At 38.3% G+C, this 21805-nt stretch overlaps 1 protein-coding gene across 2 annotated transcripts in view; it reads right to left on the reverse strand.

Moving 5' to 3' along the window:
* The window catches only part of Eps-15 (Epidermal growth factor receptor pathway substrate clone 15), a 555588-nt gene that overhangs the window by 203266 nt on the left and 330517 nt on the right, over positions 1 to 21805 (reverse strand). For both annotated transcript variants that reach the window (XM_067145864.2, XM_067145865.2), the window contains exon 11: positions 21502 to 21564. In XM_067145864.2, the coding sequence (XP_067001965.2) occupies positions 21502 to 21564 (63 nt within the window). The remainder of the gene's footprint in view (positions 1 to 21501; positions 21565 to 21805) is intronic.

The raw sequence follows: 21805 nt of genomic DNA on the forward strand, positions 1-21805 counted from the left end.
GTAACTTATCAAAATATACTTGCTCCACTACTGCACATCAATTTTAACATTATAAAAATTGGTAACAATAATACCACTATTAATATTTGTACTACAACTGAATGCAAATATCACTTGATGACTTTCAATGAAATAAAATTTAAAACAAAATCTTTTTTTTCTTCTTTCAAAATCATCTTCCACTTGAAGGCTGTCTAAGACAAAGAATACACAAACAATTTCATTCAAAAATAAAAAAAATTAGTAAATTATGTCTCAGTCTGGTAAACATAAGGGGTGTACGAGTATCAAACGAGAACCCGAGTGCTTTCAGTCCCCAGTTGACAAACTCCTTGCTACTGATGTTGAAGGTCTTCATCAGCTTTATTGTCTTCTTAGAAACTGTCCCTCTCGCACCGATCTTGAGACCCCTCACTTCTACATCATCCAGTTTATATTTTTTCTTATAATACAGCACTGTAGGCAGATAGATGGACTTCTTTTCTCGGCCCACTTTGCCTGGTTGATCGGAGTGTGTTTCAAATCTTACTTTAGGGTCTAATATATCCTTTCTTCCCTTTAATTGCTATCATATCTATCCTTATTGTGCTGCCACCTACTCCAATGCCGTGGACCTCTTCATGCACTTGAAATCCTTCCTCACAGAGCATCTGTGCAATGGATGATCTAATGTTGTGATGTCTGGTGTTTCGAAGAGCTTCACCGAAGGCACAGGAATCCAAGACGTGAGGTAATGTTTCAGTCCCACTACATCATCTGCAGCGGTTACCATCAAGGGACCTTATTGGTACAACTCTTATAGGTGCAACGTTACATGCCACTTTCTTGATTAATAAATTTCATGATGTTCTGTATTGATATCTATAGTATGTCATAGAAAGAAAGAGACCCACCTTATCAATACTAAATTTATTAATGGTTTTTAAAACAGGACTGGTTTCGACTTATCACAAGTCATCCTCAGCTGTCATTTACATACACATTAGAATACATGTTTTAACAGTTGTATCTTACAAATAAACATGTTATGTTTAATAGACATTAGGTAGTATGTCTAGAAGTGAAAATTCTGCTTCTTACGTCTAAGTTTAGAGGATCAAGAATATTAAAAAGATATCTATCTTTAACACATTAAAAGAATTACAACACATGATAAAATTTGTTGTTTACACCTGACCTTGAATATAGCATTAACGTTCAAGTTTTACTAGTAATAGTTCTTTAAAAAGACTTTCATATTGCGTTGTTTTTAGTCGACTAATTATGCTTAAATGTAGCTGCATGTGCTTATACAGTATACTTTTTATTAGGCTTAGACTTTGTCAAAATGAGTAATGTGAATCCGAAGTTGAAATTACAATAACAAAGTGAAATGCGTTTGAAATAACAGTAAGCTAGGTAATTGAAACCTGTGTTGAATGACTCCTTCAATTATATGCCATTTAAAATACATTTCATGCAAAGAAGACATTAGCACACTTCAATATATAAAAGTGGGGTAGTATACTTTATATAAACTTTGTCAAAATAAATGATGTGAATCTGAATTTGAGATTGCATTGAGAAATGAAATGTCAGGTGATTAAAACCTGTATTGAATGACCTCTTCAAATATATACTGCGTAAAATACATTATATGCAACATAAGACAATGGTACATTTCAATATACAAGTTAAAAGGTAAGAGGCAGTCCTGCAAATTTGTAAATCTTCATATGAAGTACTGTTCTTCTCGTGTACATGCCAAGTTCAAATGGGGCACTATTGGCCACTGTAAGATATTTGCTAAAGTCCAATCACTATAAGCTTATATTGTTTTGTTAAATATACAGATTGAAGATGAATGTGCTGCTGGGGTTATGAAAGCTGTTGTTGTAGGTGGTTCTTTTTCGGTCTATGATACTTGCTAACTATTTGTAAAAAGTAAATGAAATCAATTAGAAGCGTATTAGAATGTTAAAGAGAGAGAGAGAGAGAGAGAGAGAGAGAGAGAGAGAGAGAGAGAGTGTGTGTGTGTGTGAGTGTGTGCGTGCGTGCGTGCGTGCGTGTGTGTGTGTGTGTGTGTGTGTGTGTGTGTTTGTTTTGTAGAGATTACTTACTCTCGTGAGATGATTGGGAAGTATCGCTTGGCAGCTTGGCGTGTACTATATCGTGAACTTGTGGTATTAGTGTCTGTTGTCGTGAGGGGAATGGAGGGGTGGGGAAGGGGAGTTGCTAACTGTGTAGAGGTGGAGTTAGTCGTGTCTTTCTCCTGCGCTGTGGATTGCGCGTAATGTTGTTTATTGACTGTTCTCAGATAATAGTTTTTTATAAAAGTGATGATTTTATTAAATAAAATATTGGTTTTATCTGTTATTTCATTAATGTTATAATTAGGGTTGGCATATTGGTCTACTGTTATATAAAATTCTTCAGTAATATTGAGTAAGGGTCCTTTGGGGTTTGTGCTTAATATTATCATATCATTATCTATATTAGTAAAGTTATGTTTGTAATCAACCATGTGTTGTCCTATTGCCGAAAAATGGTTGTGTTTTATGGCATTGATGTGTTCGTTGTATCTGATAGTAAAGTTTCTGCCTGTACGTCGTATGTAGCTTGTTAGGCAGTTATTGCAGCGGATACGGTAAACTCCAGAACGAAGGTATTTGTTGTTATTGTTGATAGTTTTGTGTTATGTATGATGATGTTGCTGTTATGTGTAGTCCTGTAGGCTATTTCAAGGTTATGTTTTTTGAAAATGTTGGTTAACGAGTATATGTGCATGTTATTAAATGTAAAGGTTGCGTAGTTTTTCTTAGGTTTGTCTATTTTTGATAATTTAGTTTTGGGTTTTGATTTGAACTTATGAATGATTGAATTGATTGAATGGATACAAGAAAGATACATCTGAAGAACTGTCACCAACTTGGAGTGAAGTAGAATCTGCCCTTAAAAGTATGTGCAATGAACGAGCTACTGGCTTTGATGAACTAAGTGCAGACATGATTAAAGCTGCTGGCCCACAAGGAATTTAATGGCTATACAGGGTGATAAGGGCAATATGGAAGGATAAAATAATACCAGATGACTGGAAAAAAGGGAGTTATAGTTCCCCTGTTCAAGAAAGGAAGTCGAAAAAAGTGCAGCATCTATAGAGGGATTACCTTACTGCCCCATGGTTAGAAAATATTTGAGAAGATTCTTAAGAAAATATTAAGGAGAATTATTGAACCCCAACTGCAAGAATAATAATATGAATTTAGGAAAGATCAACTATAGACCTCATATTCACACTGAAAATATTAGAAAAGCACTGGGAGAAAGATCGTAACTTGACATTTGTGTTTCTAGACATCAAAAAAGCACTGGATAGTATCCCTACAACAACTATATGGGAGTGTCTTAAAAGATGAATATATCTATGGAACTCATTCAGAGAATAAAAATGCTTTATGATAACTGATACAGCTGTGTTCAAGTAGGAAATGGATATTCAGATTGTTTACAGATATCTAAAGGAGTGCAACAAGGCAGTGCCCTTTCACCACTACTATTCATCACCATCATGGATGAAATCATAAAAGAAGTGAAACAGAACACCAAAATGGATCTTAAAGCATTTGTTTTTGCAGATGATATAGTTATCTGGGGAATTTGTGAGATAGAAGTCCAGGAAAGCTGAACGTCTGGAATGATCATCTGAAAAAATATGGACTGAAAGTAAGTGCTACAAAAACTGCTGCAATGTCTTAATAGACAGAGAAGTAAAACATAATATAATACTGGAGGATGTACAATTGGAAATAGTAAACCAGTATCAGTACTTTGGATGCACAATATCAAGTGATAACAGAATACAGCTTGAATTAAATAACCGTATTCAGAAATCCAGTCAATTCTATCAGCAAGTTCGATATCTGCTCTGGATTAAACAAGTGCCACTAAGATTAAAAAACAAACTCTGTTTCGAACATACTTTGTCCCTATATTGATTTATGGGTTGGAAACATGCACAACTACCAAACAAGATGACTTCAGACTTCAGAAATGAATTTTCTAAGAAGCATGCTTCAAAAGACTAGGTAAGACAAAGTAAGAAATGAGAAGATTAGAGAACAAGCTGGAATAAATCAGTCCCTGAAGGAGACCATAACTAGGGCACATTTGCGATGGTTTGTTCACATCAAACGTATGACAGAAAGAAGAATTGCAAAACAATGGTTGCATACTGAGATTGACGGAAAGAGAGAGACCTGTTGGAAGACCTAGGAGGAGATGGCCGAACCAAGTGAAGGAAGATATCACTTCCAAAGGATCAACTGGGATGGAGTCTTGAAGGAGCAGTAGTACATAAATAGACTAAAATGGAGAGCACTCGTAAACCACACCCGGGAATTTGGAGTGGAAACTTGATGATGAAGATGATGATGATGATGATGATTAAGCAAGGGAACAGGAAGGATTGCAACAACTATTGAGGTATCTCATTGATAAGTATACCAGGCAAAGTGTTCACTGGTATATTGGAAGGGAGGGTGCAATCAGTGGTTGAGAGAAAGTTGGTTTTCATACCAGTGTGGTTTCAGAATATGGGGCTGTCAGAATCAGATTGCAGTATGCAGTATGCACTAGGTAACTGAAAAATGCTATGAGAAGAATAGACAGTAATGTGTATGTTTCGTAGATCTAGAGAAGCGTATGACAGGGTACCGAGGTAAAAGATGTTCGCTGTACTGGGGAATTATGGAATTAAGGGTAGATTAGTAAAATTAATCATAGGCTTTTATGTTGACAATTGAGTTGCAGTGAGAATTGATGGTAGAATGACTTCATTGCTATAGGGGTTAGACAAGGCTGTAATCTTTCACCTTCGTTGTTCATAGTTTAAAGGGATCATCTGCTGAAAGTGCCGGCCCTGTGGTGTAGGGGTAGCGTGCCTGCCTCTCGCCCAGAAGCCCCGGGTTCGATTCCCGGGCAGGTCAGGGATTTTTCTCTCGACCTGAGGGCTGGTTCGAGGTCCACTCAGCCTATGTGATTAGAATTGAAGTGCTATCTGACAGTGAGATGGCGGCCCCGGTCTCGAAAGCCCAGAATAACGGCCGAGAGGATGAGTCATCCTGACCACACGACCCCTCGTAATCTGCAGGCCTTTGGGCTGAGCAGCGGACGCTGGGCAGGCCAAGGCCCTTTCAGGGGCTTTTAGTGCCGTGGGGTTTGGTTTGGGTTTTTTTTTTTTTTAATCATCTGCTGAAAGTGGCAGGTTGGATTCAGTACGGTGGAAATGTAAGCACTCTCTGGCCTATGCTGACAACTTGGTCTTAATGGCAGATTGTGCCAAAAGGCCTGCAATCTAACATCTTGGAAATCCGGCCCCGCGGTGTACAGGGCAACGCGTCCGCCTGTTACCCGGCGGCCCCTGGTTCAATTCCCAGCTGGGTCAGGGGTTTTTGATTGTAAATTATTAATATCCCTGGCCTGGGGACTGGATGTTTGTGACGTCCTTAATGTTCCTTTCTTCACGTTCAACACTACACTTCCGCAATTCCAATTACACGTAGGTTCATATCATATGGTGCAAGTAGTGGCAAAAGTGGGTCGACGCCACAAACAAATAACATTTTTTTTAAACCATCTTGGAACTTGAAAATAAGTGCAATGACTATGGTACATAAATTAGCTTTTGAATGACTAAACTGATGACTGTAGGTAAGATAAACAAGAGAATTGAATGTCAGATAGGGGATACAAAGCTGGAACAGGTAGATAATTACAAGTATTCAGAATGTGTGTTCTCCCAGAATGGTAGTATAGTGAGAGATTGAATCAAGGTGCAGCAAAGCTAATGCAGTGAGCTCGCAGTTGTGATCAACAGTATTCTGTAAGAAGAAAGTCAGCTCCTGGGTGAAACTATCTTTACATTGGTCTGTTTTCAGAACAACTTTCCTCCACAGGAATAAAAGCTGGCTGGACTCAGGATATCTTATTCAAAAGTTAGAAGTAGCAGACATGAAAGTATCAAGAATGACTGCTGGTACAAACAGGTGAGAACAACAGCAGGAGGGTACTCGGAATGAGGAGATAATGGATAAGTTAGGAATGAACTCTATGGATGAAGCTGTATGCATAAACCAGCTTTGTTAATTAATAACTGGTTTGTCAGAAGGCAGTTTGGGTTTAGGAAAGGTTATTCCACTGAAGCTCAACTTGTAGGATTTCAGCAAGATATCTGCATTATTTTGGATTCAGGAGGTTAAATGGATTGTAGTATTGTGACTGACCTGTCTAAGGCATGTGATAGGGTGGATCATGGGAGACTGCTGGCAAAATTGAGTGCAACGGGACTTGACAAAAGTGACAATGGGTGGCTATATTTCTAGAAAAGATCTCACAGAATTAGTGTAGGCAAAGCTTCATCTGGCCCTGTAATAATTAAGAGGGGAATCCATCAAGGCAGTATTATTGGACCTTTATGTTTTCTTATATATATATATAAATAAGTAAGTAAACTCGTGTCCTCATCCCGAGGTGGTGCAGCTCTTTTCAGGCACACCCCCATTGGAGGTGAGCTGCATGTACCATTCTAACCACATACCAGCCCTCCTGCCATTCTTAAATTTCAGGCAATACCAGGAATCGAACCCGGGCCTCCGAGGACAGCAGCTAATAACACTAACCGTTACGCTACAGAGGCGGACTATATATAAATGATAAGAGTAAAGAAGTGGAATCAGAGATAAGGCTTTTTGCACATGTTATTCTGTATAGAGTAAGTTACAAGATTATGAGCAAATGCAAAATGACCTCGATAATGTTGTGAGATGGGCAGTAGAAAATGGTATGATGAAAAATAGGGTTAAAAGTCAGGTTGTGAGTTTTACAAATGGGAAAAGTCCTCTCAGTTATAATTACTGTGTTGATGGGGTGAAAAAATTCCTTATGGGAATCACTGTAAGTATCTAGGTGTTAATATAAGGAAATATCTTCATTGGGATAATCACATAAATGGAATTGTAAATAAAGGGTACAGATCTCTGTATATGGTTATGAGGGCATTTAGGGGTTGTAGTAAGGATGTAAAGGAGAGGGCATATCACTCACTGGTAAGACCCCAAATAGAGTATGGTTCCAGTATATGCGACCCTCACCAGGATTACTTGATTCGAGAACTGGAAAAAATCCAAAGAAAAGAATCTTGATTTGTTCCAGGTGATTTCCGACAAAAGAGTAGCATTACAAAAATGTTGCAATGTTTGGGCTGGGAAGACTTGGGAGAAAGGAGATGAGCTGGTCGACTAAGCAGTATGTAATACCAATAATACCAATATAATTCCCTATAGGAATCAAAATCTATATCATAAGTGGTATGTTCCGAGCTGTCAGTGGAGAGGTGGCGTGGAATTACATTAGCAGAAGAAGTAAGTTTAGGTAGTGTCTTTCAAAGTACTGTAGGAAAGATCACAATATGAAAATAAAGTTGGAATTCAAGAGGACAAATTGGGGCAAGGAGAGTTAGGGAATGGAATAACTTACCGAGGGAGATGTTCAATAAATTCCCAATTTCTTTGCAGTAATTCAAGAAAAGGCTAGGAAAACAACAGATAGGGAATCTGCCCCTTGGGTGACTGCCCTAAATGCAGATCAGTAGTAAGTGAATGATTGACATTGTGGCAGGGTCATGCGAGGCAAATAGAGGAGGACAGGTTACCTAGGAGAATAGCATACTCTTACGGAGGGTAAGAGAAGTAGAGGAAGACCAAGACAGCAATGGTTAGACTCGATTTCTAATGATTTAAAGATAGGAGGAATAGAATTAAATGAGGCTAGAGAACTAGTTACAAATAGAGGATTGTGGCAGCTGTTACTAAATTTACAGAGGCTTGCAGAGTGAATGCTAAAAAGCACAACGGTCTACAATGAGTTGTAACACCTACAAGTTCTTGAAATTATTAAATGGATAAATGGTGACTAAGATAAGTATAAATTGATGGTTATGAATTTCATGTTTTTGGTCCGTATTGAACTGAGAATAATATATAAGTAATAATAATAATAACGTAAATGTTTCCACCTTTTCAATACAATATATTCACAAAATTACAAAATTATACGGTACTAGTTTCGACCCATCTAGGGGTCATCATCAGCCGTATTGGAGCAAAGATCATTTGTGGCGAAATCCTAAGACAATATTATTTTAAAGAATAACAAGTGAAATGAGATGTTATGGTAATAGTTAATAATACAAGGAATATACATACTAAGAGGTTTTTAACAAAGAATAAAGTATAAATGGGGTGTTGTAAAAATTATAATCATGGAAATCAGTAAGTTCTTGTATTGAAATGAAATATGGCTTAGGAAGAGGGCTTAAGGTGGGGCTGAAGGGTGCGGGAGAAAGTGTAATTGTTTTGGAAAAGTACCTTTGATTAAATTTAGGATTGAGTTTAGGTTGGCTGCATTATTGTTTCTGAGGAAAGTGATAAATAGATCGAAGAGTATGTTGGGTTTCTCTGAGATTTCATTGAGATTGTGACTGGCATTAAAGTATTGGTCTAGGTGCATGTAGTAATTTTCCATTATGTTGAGTAAAGGGCCCTTGTTTGCTAATACAAGGATGTCCATGTCTTGTTCAATATTGGTGAAATTATGGTTATAATCTTGCATGTGTTGGCCGATGGCTGAAAACTTGTTGTATTTTATTGCGTTAGTGTGCACTAACGTACATACTTATATAGGCTCGTTACATATGGTTATAGCATCCCGAAAAGTTTACTGGTAGCAATGCCCTCACAGGAACTTCTTCGCGCGTCACTCAGTCAACCAAACCTTGCTTAAAACAAAGCCCTCGTACTGGCTCATGCACATCCCCATTGATCCACTCCAATCTTCAGCCTACTACCTGCCATACCCCGGGTTTCCAAGCCACTTTGTTGCAACACTTTCAACTGACTTCAAACGTCTTTCCCGATATAGCCACTGTTTTCTGTGTTACACAATTCTTGAGCAACCTACACTGCCATGCCATGTGCAGACTTTTATACAAATTAAGGTTACACTGATACAAAATTCCCTAGTACAAATTCTTCTTATAATATTATGTTTTTACATTATAAATTAACAAAATTACATGATTTTCATAACTTCAATATTACGAATTATCTTACGAAAATTTCCTAACCTAAAAAATTGGGGGATCACATACTTGTACAGTTACAGAGTATGTACAATTTACATTATGCCGCATCGACACAGATAGGTCTTATGGTAACGATGGGATAGGAAAGGGCTACGAGTGGGAAGGAAGTGGCCATGGCCTTAAGGTACAGCCGCAGCATTTTGCCTGGTGTGAAAATGGGAAACCACAGAAAACCATCTTCCGGGCTGCTGACAGTGAGGTTCTAACCCACTATCTCCTGAATGCTAGCTGACAGCTACGCGGTCCAAAGTGGACAGCCACTCGTTCAGCCACTCACTTTTATAAAAACTGAAAAACTAGTATGCTGTTGATTGGGCCTTACCTAATACCCACTTCAAACATCAAAAAATGGTAGAAGCTTGCAAATAAGGCTACCATAATAAACTAACTGTCTGACTCAAATATTTATATATTGCCAACAATAGTAGGATTTAAAAAAAGAACATACACACTTTTACTAATAAGAATTTACAACATTTCTGTATGAATCAGACCAGCCCCAACATGTGTTTCTTCCCATTTACTTTTCACCTTTGTTATGGGTGTTTACTCACTCCAGTAGACTGCTGCTTTCTTGACTGGTTTGGATGCCTCAAACTCGTACCATGTTATGCTAGCACATACATCACCATCCCCTCATGTGGCTGCGGGTGCCACTTTTCCAAGCCTGATAGGCATAGTAACTGCTGAAGTAAAGTGCCGTCTAACCTCACACACTTGATACTTGTCAAGCTATTACCACATAGCCCAATACATGCACAGTTCCAATGAAATGACAATAGTTCGTATGTGATAATTTTAGTACTGTGACCTAATTATGAGAAAGTCCACAACCCATCCTTCACTTATTCCATGAATAAATAACACTGGCAATGTGACTCTTATAACAGTTCTTAGCTACTTTCACAACACACCGACAACAATCAGGAGTCATGAATTCAATTCAGTCACAACAAACTTAAGATATAATTCAAAACATAACTTACAACTACCCACAATAAATTGTGGTGCAGCTAAAAGCTAGCCACGATGAACTTTAGAGGTTAAAGTTAGCTGGAATGAAAGCTCAAAGCTGACTGAACGAACTTCAGGGTGGACAGCATAAATTAGGAGGAGGTGCGTGCTCTAGAAGTTAGATTAAAAACGTGATATTATGCACGACATAAGTGAAATGGCTGATAACAGTTCAACATAATGACTCAGATTGTGGAGTCCAGTGTTCGAGACTTGAGGCAAGAAATTGAACTATTGATAGTCAAATATTTTCAGACAATTCCTCAAATTTTGGAAACCGGTGTTCAAGACTAGAAGCAAGAGAAGAGTGATCTACAGGGAAGGATGACAGCCCAAGAAACCAGACCGAGGTCTACCAGGAGTGACAGCAGTACCACCACCGTGAAAGTGAAATCCCCGGAATTCAACAGTCATCAGGTACATTGTGGATGACATTTCGGACAAAGTTTGATACCATGGCCAAGTATAATGGGTGGACACCGGAGGAGGGAGCCAAACAACTCACCGCCAGGTTGCATGACCGAACATAGAGGTACTACACATCATCCGGCCTGGCACTGTGTATTAAGAGATCACAAGGGAGCTCATGGGACAATACAGTAAACAACAGCTGGAAGCAGTCTACTGAATCCAACTAAAGAAGACGACACAGTGCAAAGGTAAATCGCTGAAGGAACTGTTGCAGAAGTACAGCAGCTGGCCTACAAGGAGTTAGGTGGCTAAACTCCAGAGCATATACGGCACGACGACGCCAACACCTTCATCAAGAGGCTTCGCAGCACCGAGATCTGCCAACATCTGATGCCTGGTGGAAGTATTGCCTCAATAAGAATCTCTAATTGCCCTAAGAATGGAAGCAGCAAAAAGGCAATGGCAATTTCAACAGACACTGGAGAAGAACCATCTGACACAGGACTGCTGGTATGAGCTGTTAGGGAAGAAGAGAATGAGGAGGTTCGAGAGGGATCATCAGTTGGCCATCCTGTGAGCGTGGTGATTTGAAGACTGAATGTGGCAGAAAGTAGCTCTCCGCTGAGGGAAATGAGAAGAACGAGGGGGAAAAGACAAGAAGAGGAGCTGAAATTACCATCCCCACACTTCACACTGAACAGTCACAGAGAGGAGGGATGACAGCGGATGGGTGGGACGGAGATAGGCAGTGCGTGTCACAATAGACAGGGGACGGCACTTACATCATAGCTAGGCTGGATATCACCAAGGGGCAGATAGAGAGGGGCCAAGCCACCCTTATGTGCTACAGACAGCTTCAGGACACACCATTCCTATCCTGAAAGAAGTGCTACAGGAACGTGACATGTTCCGGGCTTACAAAGCGACTATTTGTGCTATGGCTAGGTTATCAAGAAGTTATGCTCCAATGCCCCAGAACATGTCCCCGAGTAGCAAGTGTAACGGTGCCCAATGGGGAAGTGATACTAGCGCTTAGTAAGGTGGGCAACAGCATGACTGGAGGGGTCTCTCAAACCAGAAAGCAGACTAGTGGAACCTGGTCTGACAGCTACCAAACGTGGACTTTATCTGCCCAGGAAGCTTGAGTTGATAGAAAGCTGCACACTGGTACAAGTTCTGAATGTGACAATATGGGAACAATAAATATACAGTGGGACCAAAGAGACAACTTCACAACAATGAGAGGCGACTACAGGAGGGCTGACAGGATGTTCCATCACACTAACACTGTCCAGGGTCATTCCCTGTAGTGCTAAATAGTGAAATATATACAAGCACTTTTCCAAAGTTACAGATGCAATTCAAATGCGACAAATCCAATTTGCAGGGCATTTGGAACAAATGATCCTAACAGACTTTCACAACAAATTTACAAATTTCTACAAAACAAGGCCACTAGACGAAAATGGTACAAATTATTAGACAAAGACCTCACTGAATTAGGATCGCCAAATCTACAAGATTGAAAGGAAATACAAAACATCATTCAAACACTGGGATTTAAGGAACAAGAAAGGAAACCCACACGATCGGCATGGTCGGAGAACCGGAGCCATGCACAATCACTGAAGATGAACTACTGGGCAAGAAGAAGGCTGAAAAATTTTGATTCCGCGTGGTCTTAGGTCCCATTCGTGAATAATAATAAGAAGAAAATTTGACTCAGCTTTAATAGTACTGCTAATAAAAATGGGAAATACGCATCTCACCTCCTGCCAAGCACCTCTTCCCAACTCCGAGTCAGCTTATGGAGAAACTTAAACTCAAATGGCATTATGTTGCCTACCCTGATCATCTGCTGTTTGGCTTCTCAATTGTTATCTGTGTCAGAGTTGCTGTATAGATGTTCCAGAATCTAGTGTGAAATTTTTGAGCAAATAAGGCAAGCTTTAAAAGTACATGGCACTAAAGTAAAATATAATGATCTTAATGTCACACACACACACACAACACAAAAGATGATTTTATTTATGTTCACCGGAAAGTAACTAACTTATTAATGTGAAACTAATAATAATAATGTTATTTGTTTAACGTCCCACTAACTACTTTTACGGTCTTCGGAGACGCCGAGGTGCCGGAATTTAGTCCCGCAGGAGTTCTTTTACGTGCCAGTAAATCTACCGACACGAGGCTGTCGTATTTGAGCACCTTCAAATACCACCGGACTGAGCCAGGATCGAACCTGCCAAGTTGGGGTTAGAAGGCCAGCGCCTTAACCGTCTGAGCCACTCAGCCCGGCTAATGTGAAACTTCCTGAAAGAGAGATTATATATATGGTCTACGTTTCACTATACCAGCTTTTATTTGTAGCATGAATATTTTATACTCAAAATTGTGCTGTGTGTGACAACCTAATATAGGTACCAAATGTCACACATGCAATACAACACATTATTTTATTTATGTTCACTAGAAAGTTTTTATTTATGTTGTATTAAAGTGATTTAAATGAGAAATTTGATGAATGTGAGATTATTCACATGAACTGGATTTTATTACTATAATAATTTATTTTTGTAACATAACTGTTTTCTACTTTGAAATTCATTGCATGTGACCATAATTTTACCGCATCACATTTTTCTGCGACTATGTAACATCTCATGCAAGTTGTGTGTTTGTTTATTTGAGATAGTGGTCCTAATAATTCATTTTGTTGCAGATCAATTAATAATGTCATCTACAGAGAGATCATGGGCATTTAGAGAAAAACAGGATCTAGAAAAGCATACCTAATCAAAGAGTGAGAAAAGTTTAAATTAGGAAGGGAAAACAAAAAGTTAAAACTGATAAAGTGAAGTTAAAACGAGAGCAACATAGAATAAGACAGAGGTGGCACAGAGAATTGTTAAAATCACTACCTCAAATGAACAAAGGGTTCATTTAAGAGCAACAGATCATTCGGGAAAGCAGTTTCCAAAATGAAGAGAGGTTTAACAAACAGCCCAGCGAAATGTAAAAGCAGTTGTAGCAAAACCGTTATTTGATGAATTACCAGAATTTGGGAAAAGACAACCTACTGCATATATTTAAAAAAGAATCTGGGTAGAAGACTCAATGAAGAAACAGAAGATAATGTTGTACAGTTTTATCTCTGTGATGATATAAGCAGGACTGAGCCAGGAAAAAAGACAAAAGTATGTTCAAACTAGCAAAAAGAAAGTAAAAGCTGTGCCTGTGAAGAATTTGTTACAGAATATCCTGACTGTGATTTTTAAAAATCGCAAATTTTTTGAGCTACTTCCGTCATTTATATTTCTTGTTTCCTCTATGAACCATAACATATGTGTACATTGTTACCATACGAACATTCCATAGGAAATGTTGGGTGTGACCAGCAAATGAGGACAGATCTTGGGAAGATATGCCAGTGATTCTGAAGGAACTGAAACCCTCTAGTTTAACTCTTTCACTGCACTATTTTTAAACAGAACACTTACAAGAAAAATGTAAATTTTTTCATATTTTCCAAATGAACTGAAACTTTTTTTTTTCACGGTCAGTGACATTCAACACCACTGCACTATTTTAAACTCAATTTTGGTAAACTAGCAGTGACATTTGACCATGAAACACACATAACTGTGGTCCATCTCCAAACATGGAACTGGACACATTGCAGGCTGTCTTGGGCAATTCTTACAAAAAATACTGTCTGTTTTCTCTTGCACAGTCCCTTTTCTTTCTTTGAACATTTTTCTGGTAATATGGAACAAACAACACAATTAGGTTTGTGATTCTTGTCTTGCTGCTCCCCAAGAAGTGCCTCTCTGTCAGGCGCGCTAGAGGTATGTAATCAGAAGGTCTTCCTCGTTTCGCCGGCAGACTTCGCTGATACTGTCGTAGAAGTCCCATTATCACAGAATTTCTGAAGTCAGGAGCACTAACTGCCCTTTTTTAAAGCTTATTGTACAATATTCTTTCATTCATTAGTGCAGTTTCAATGTCATCACTAATATCCCGCTAGTCCGATATAAAATGAAGATCTTCCTCGTTGGCACTTTCTTCCGAACAATCACTATGCACATCATCAACTTGTTTCATAGTCCAAATTTACTGATCAGTCTGAATCAGAATCGGCCACTAAAAGATAGAAGATTTCTTCAGTTTCATTACTAATGTTTTTCCGAGCGCTCACACCTAAAGAGTGAAGCCTGATATCAGCCAGACAGCTGACAGGGATGTTGGTGGAAGGGCGGGTGAAAGATAACAAATAAACATAGGTCCAGTATTGGCGGCAAAGTTTTCAAACAATGCTTAGTACATAGTGAATACATGACTATAGATATTTGTATTATTAAATGGGCCTTTATTAAAGAAGTGCGTGGAAATTATAGCAGGAAAGTACCAAGTCGACAAAAGTCTATTACCGCAGCGAATGCTATAAGGAAGTAAGTCGACAAAAGTAGACTTCCGCAGCGAAAGGGTTAATAACACGGGTAGGCTTCTCATAGTGCATTGGCACTGCCGGTGGCTCTAAGCCATCAATTTTTTATAATGAGACAAATTTTGTCATAGTTCATTGGCACTGCCGGTGGCTCTAAGTAGCCTACGCAGTGGCCTCCACGGTATGCAATAGCCAGCGTCTTAGTAGGTGTGCTAGGTACCAACTGATGAGCCCAACCTAGCACACGGGGGTGAAATGCTGGCAATGAGGAATGAGTTAGCTGGAATATTTATAATGTCCAATAACAGACCATTTATATTGGTATTATAAATTTACTCATTCAGGACAAATATTTCAGATTCCCTAATCATCAATTTTTTATAATGAGACAAATTTTCTCACAGTGCATTGGCACTGCCGGTGGCTCTAAGTAGCCTACGCAGTGGCCTCCATGGTATGCACTAGCCAGCGTCTTGGTATGTGTGCTAGGTACCAACTGATGGGACCAACCTAGCACGCGGGGGCGAAACGCTGGCAACCAGGAATGAGTTAGCTGGAAAATTTATAATGTCCAATAACAGACCATTTATATTGGTATTACAAATTTACTCATTCAGGACAAATATTTCAGATTCCCTAATCAACAATTTTTTATGAGACAAATTTTCTCACAGTGCATTGGCACTGCCGGTGGCTCTAAGTAGCCTACGCAGTGGCCTCCATGGTATGCACTAGCCAGCGTCTTGGTATGTGTGTTAGGTACCAACTGATGAGACCAACCTAGCACGCGGGGGCGAAATGCTGGCAACCAGGAATGAGTTAGCTGGAAAATTTATAATATCCAATAACGGACCATTTATATTGGTATTATGCGGAGTTGTCGACACACCTGACACATGTAATGCTGCTGTGCATTTTACAAATGAAATAACGGCAAACCAAACACTTTGCTTTAGATTTTCTATTTTTCATATAGTCACAATGAATACAGCGACCTGGTCCTCCAACATCTTCCCTGGGAAGTGCCCTTGCTTCTCTTTTTTCCCATTCCTAGCATTTGTTTGATGTTTTGTTTCAGCGGATGAGGTATTTTTATCTGGATGCAACGCCTAACTAAACAGTTCTCACAAAGTTCTCTTCAAAGTTGCTTCAAGAACAACCTTTTTTCTAACTCAAACAGTCCTAGAGAATGTTTGCACACAATAAAACATTTCAATCCTGTGATGATCAGTAAAGAAAAGAACACCGCGAGTAGCCAGCGGTTACTTGTTCTTGACACAGAATACGAGGACTTGTACTCGTCAACAGCATCGACGCCACCTTTCATTGAGTTATAAAAGGTTAGGATAATTGGTTTTTCAGCATCACCAGACTCTGGGTCTATACCATCCGAATGATGCATAGTTGATAAAAGTGGGACCACTTTATTTTTACTTGCACTGTGTGACACTAAACTCAGATTACCCCTAAAAGCAAACATACCTGAATTGGCTGGGCGGAGCTTGGTACTTAGGAATTTAGGTGGGATCTCCTTTTGGTTTTTCTTTAGTGTTCCTACTAGTGTTAATTTGTGGACAATGAAAAGATGTTCAGCCAAAAGAACTGAAGTATCCCAGTTGTCAGTCATTATGTTTCTCCCTGTGCCACTTATGGGCTGAACAAGTTTATATACAACAGCCAATCCTGAATTTTCTCTTTTTTATGGGCCATCAGGTTGGGTCCCCGCATAAATTTCCATATTCATGGTAAAAATGTTTTTGCACATTTGAGGGAAAACATTTTAATACCGAATTTTGACGGCTTGTTTTTAATGAACTGACAAAACGCACAGCGACCTCAGAAAGACTCTAGCATCTCGTCTATAGTAATGTATTCACTTACTGAAAAGTTTGCCTAACACTTTTCAACGACACTTTCAAATGCGTCCCTGATTGGAGCAAGTTTGTCATACACTGGGTGTTCTTTTCTTGTCACACTGTTATCGAATCTAATATTTCTGATAAGGAACACGAACCTTCATAGATTCATTGTGTTGTGGAAAAATTCAACTCCAGTTCCGTTATCTAACTACAAATCATGTAAGTTTTGACGAGATGACTTGAGAATACCCGCCATATATAGTAGCCCAATAAATGCTCCATTTCACCTCTACATGTATCACAAGCATCCTTTTCTCGTGTATAGTTTGGACAAACTTTTTGTAATAGACAAGAAAAATGTTCCATCGATCAATACTATTTATTGTGAATGAATTATTGCACTAGTACCGGTTTCGGCCTTTCTTGGCCATCATCAGCTAGCACACAAATTTACAGTCATTAGACAAAATTACAAAGATGTTACGTTAGAGCATCCGGATGTCCAATGAAAAATGGAAGTAAAATATATTGCAGTATGTTGCGTTAAAATATCTCGGATTAAAAGTGGTGATGGTTATAATAAACTAAAACCTATTGATTGAGCATGGACATGAGTACATAAACACATTAAAATATATAGGCCACATCATAAGACACTAAAAAATATAGCACATTGAACACATTAAAACATGGTATATTTTAAAAAGTCTATTAAAATCCGAGTTCATGTTGTGTTGCATTCATTCTTCAATTATGAATGGTAGTCCGGCACACACAATGATAGGTAAAGTCTCACAATGTTTATGAATAGTGGAGAATGGTCAAATGGGTCAGTTTTTACACTCTGTCAGGTACAAAGTCACAACACTATCGAACAACATATGAAGATCCATAAATATGTTGAAGTCGGGAGTGTAAAAACTGACCCATTTGACCGTTCACTATTCATAAACATTGTGAGACTTTACCTATCATTGCGTGTGCCGTACTACCATTCATAATATTACGTACTGTTTTCTTCTAAGTGACTCACAATTTCTACCTCCATTTATATTTCATCTTATACCGATCCAGAGTTCACTTAATCTTTTTCTTTTTCATATGCATTGTTTTTTCATGTTTTTTATGTTTTGAACGGCTGACGATGACCTGGACTAGGGTCAAAACTGGTCCCATTTCTAATTACTATTAAATAAGAATGTAATCACTACATTTCTTTATGTATTGAATAGGTTGAACCTCTTTTTCAATTATTTAATTTTTAATGATAAGAACTCTTGTCATTAAAATTGAAAATTGAGTACTGTGCAATTCAACTGTTGATGTAGTCCAGTAAGATTTATATATACAGCGAGATAGGGTTTGATTTTAGAGCAGTTGGTGGTGACACTTCTCTCGTCTATGTACGTTATATGGTTGTTATCTGTAAAGAAAAGCTGATATGAGTATAGCGTGTGTATGAAGGAATGCCTGGATGTATGTGTGAAATGAAGAGAGTACTTATTGTTGTTGCTGTGGAGGTTGTGTACCGATATGTTTGGAGATTTGTTGTGTTCTGCTACGAGTACGTCTGGGGCTCATGTTAGCTGTATGGAGGGATGTTGGTGGAGGGGATGGAGGAGTGGCTAGGTAGGGGTGGGGTTAGGTTTGTGATTCGTCAGTTTGTTATGACGTGTGTTTACTAATTTGAGATAGTCATTTTTTATTGCAGGAATGGCTTCGTCAAAGATGATACCGGTATCACAAAAAACCTAAGCGAAACATGTCCCTTTTTAACATGATTTTAAAGTATTGGAATGGCGGTTTTTAAATAAATTTGTTTGAAACTTTTACATTCTGTACTCCAATACGGCTATCATAATGAGACTCATAACGTGTAATGTAGCACAGAGGATTTCGGAATCTCATCTTGTGTGATAATGGCACAAATTTTGTTGGAGCTAACAATGAGTTATTAAGATTTATTAAGGACAGCTCTACTGAAATAGAAAAATATTCATCTAATTTGAATGTGAAATGGAAGTTTATTCCACCCTCCAGTCCTCATTTCGGTGGGCTTTGGGAAGCTGGAATAAAGTCCACAAAATCACTTTTAAAGTGGACCCTAGGAAAATGCATTCTTAATTTTGAAGAGCTGAGAACTCTTTTGTACCAAATTGAGTCTGTGTTGAACTCGAGACCTCTCTGTTCAATGACTGAGAACCCCAATGATCAATGCTATTTGACAAATGGACATTTTTTAATAGGGAGACGATTGACCTCTATCCCCTCTCCAGACATACCCAACAGCTCCCGCTTCTGTCTGACTAAATGGAATTTGGTGCAACAGCTGTATCACAATTTTTGGCAGAGGTGGTCAAAGGAATACATACAATCACTTCAACAAAGACGTAAATGGTCTTCTGTAAGGAAGTGGACTCCAACTGTGGGAGATCTGGTGCTTCTACGGGAGGATAACCTTCCTCCTCTGGTTTGGAAGACTGGTATAATCCAGGAGCTCCATCCTGGTTGTGACAATATTACTCGTGTGGTCAGTGTAAAGACTCAAACTGGTCTTTTGCGCCATGCCATAGTGAAATTGTGTCCATTGCCCAAGGATGTTGTACAGTTGTATATTTGTATGTGTTGTATCTGAGTTTTCTTTTTTTTATTCATTTGTCTGTGATAAGCATAAACACTTGACTTTGATTTTGAGTGTTGAGATCCTCAAAGGGGGGAGTATGTTGCGGCTTTTGTGTTGGCACTCGCCTGCTGCATTTAATTTTGTTACAGTTGGCAGTGTGCTGCTGTGTTTTGTTTTAAACAGACAGTGAACATGGCGACCAGCAGCAGTATACGTGTTTTGGTGTGCCTCTTAATCTAGGTGTACATAATGAGTAAATATGCAGTGATGTTTGAATCACCTTCTGAGTGATGTGATTGTGTGCACGTTCGGGGCAGTCTGGTCCTCCATCTGACTTGTTTTAAAATTGTATTTGTGCGCCTATGGAACTGAACTTTATGTGCGGCCGATATGTTGTTTCATCGTTCGCAACATAAGGTGTATTTTATAACACCTTCATAAGGTGTATCATACCTTAACAACTGGGTTAACTTCTCTGATTTGGTTTCAACGTTAACTTGTTACAATTTAACTTTTAACATTTTATTTGGTGTCGCGTGTTTTATATTTTAACTAGCCATAATTTAACATTCTTCTTGTAAGTGCTATCATGTGTTTTATATTGTTGTTTGATAAGTTTTTTTATTCAATTGATTCATTGGCTGATGATGACGCGCTATGAGAGTCGAAACTAGTACCAATCTTCTTTAAACAACATGTGATATATACTCACATCAATAAATATTCATTGTACTGAAAAGGTGGACCCTTAACATTTTCATTTTACTATAATCGCTTGCTTGTTGTTTTAAGGTGCCTAACATCGAAGGTCATCGGCCCTTATTATAATCACATATGATATTAAAATACTAGATTTGTGTTAAGGAGCAGTTTTGATGCCTGCCTGAAAGCCTAGTGACTAAACAGTGCCCTGAGGAAAGTGCCAAAAACCTGTCTAGCGATACCATCGAAAAAAAATGTAAAAATATAAACATCTAACCCTGGACATAATGTGGACATTTTACAAGTACGAACATTTGACGAAAGTCGTTCCGAATTCAAGTAGAGCTCTCGAAATGCGCTCTGTCTCTTTCTAATTGCTATGAGCACTCTCTGCTTTATGATTTCCAAGAATTCTCTAAAAAGTACCACCCAAATGCGGTGCTAAGATGGTCTCTTATGCAAGTACACCGCCGATCACTTTTCCGGTATAGTACTTGCTCTAATTATAGCATTGACGGGGAGTTAACGCCAAGATCCTTAAGTATGTTGTAGCCGTCCTTTCGTGAGATACAGTTTCTTGAAAAATGCTTGATCGAGGATTTAGCGTTCATGAGAGTAAAATTCCTGGACGGTTGATCCGGGAAATCGTTTCTTCGAAGAACGGATAATGCAGGATTTTTACAATGTAATTTAATCGAGATGCTCGCAGGACTCCTTCATTTGAACGAATAATCCGGGAAAACATAGTTTCCGGGAACGGATAATCGAGGTTCCACTGTATAAAAGCAATTGTCCTCTGTTTCTTTCTATTTGCGAATAAATATATCTGTCACATTACAATTTGATAAATATGTATAAGCTTAATATGTGGATTACACACACAATGGTCACAAACGCAATATATTCAAATTAAAGTTTACATGGAATAAAAATATTTCAGAGCAACTAAACTATATCATGTTAAAAGTATAATTTTTTCTGTATCACCAGCAATTTTCCACCACGTTAATCATCTACAAGAACAAAATTTTAATAAAATATTTATATACATGGGAAAGAGATGTATTAATCTGTCACACACGCGCATGCTTGCGCATGGAATGACCCTGTAGTAAATTTAGTTTTAAGGACTTCTGTACTTTAAAAAGTTGGTTTCTTGAACACTAGGTAATTCTTTGAGAGGTATTAAAAACTTTTGACATAACTCATGAAATATTATTTGAGGGAACCCCCACATTAGCTAGTAATAAATAATGCTAGTTACCTGGGCTTGTTCCTCCTCGAGCTCTTGTTTGACATCATTTAGTTCTTTCTCTACCGAAGATTTCTATGCAAAATTAAAATCAAAGCAAACATAACATCAATACAACAACATGCTTCTATGTGTATTGAATAAATAAGTACACAAATAAATAAATAAATAAATAAATAAATAAATAAATAAAAATACAACACGTTATTAAGCAGCATATTGCACTACCCGTTGTTGGGTCCCAACTGCAAGCATTATAACAATATAAAAAATTATACGAAAACAAGCCTCAAGATGTGAATCAAATAGTTATGAC

Source organism: Anabrus simplex, chromosome 4 (assembly GCF_040414725.1).
Source record: "Anabrus simplex isolate iqAnaSimp1 chromosome 4, ASM4041472v1, whole genome shotgun sequence".
Taxonomy (NCBI): domain Eukaryota; kingdom Metazoa; phylum Arthropoda; class Insecta; order Orthoptera; family Tettigoniidae; genus Anabrus; species Anabrus simplex.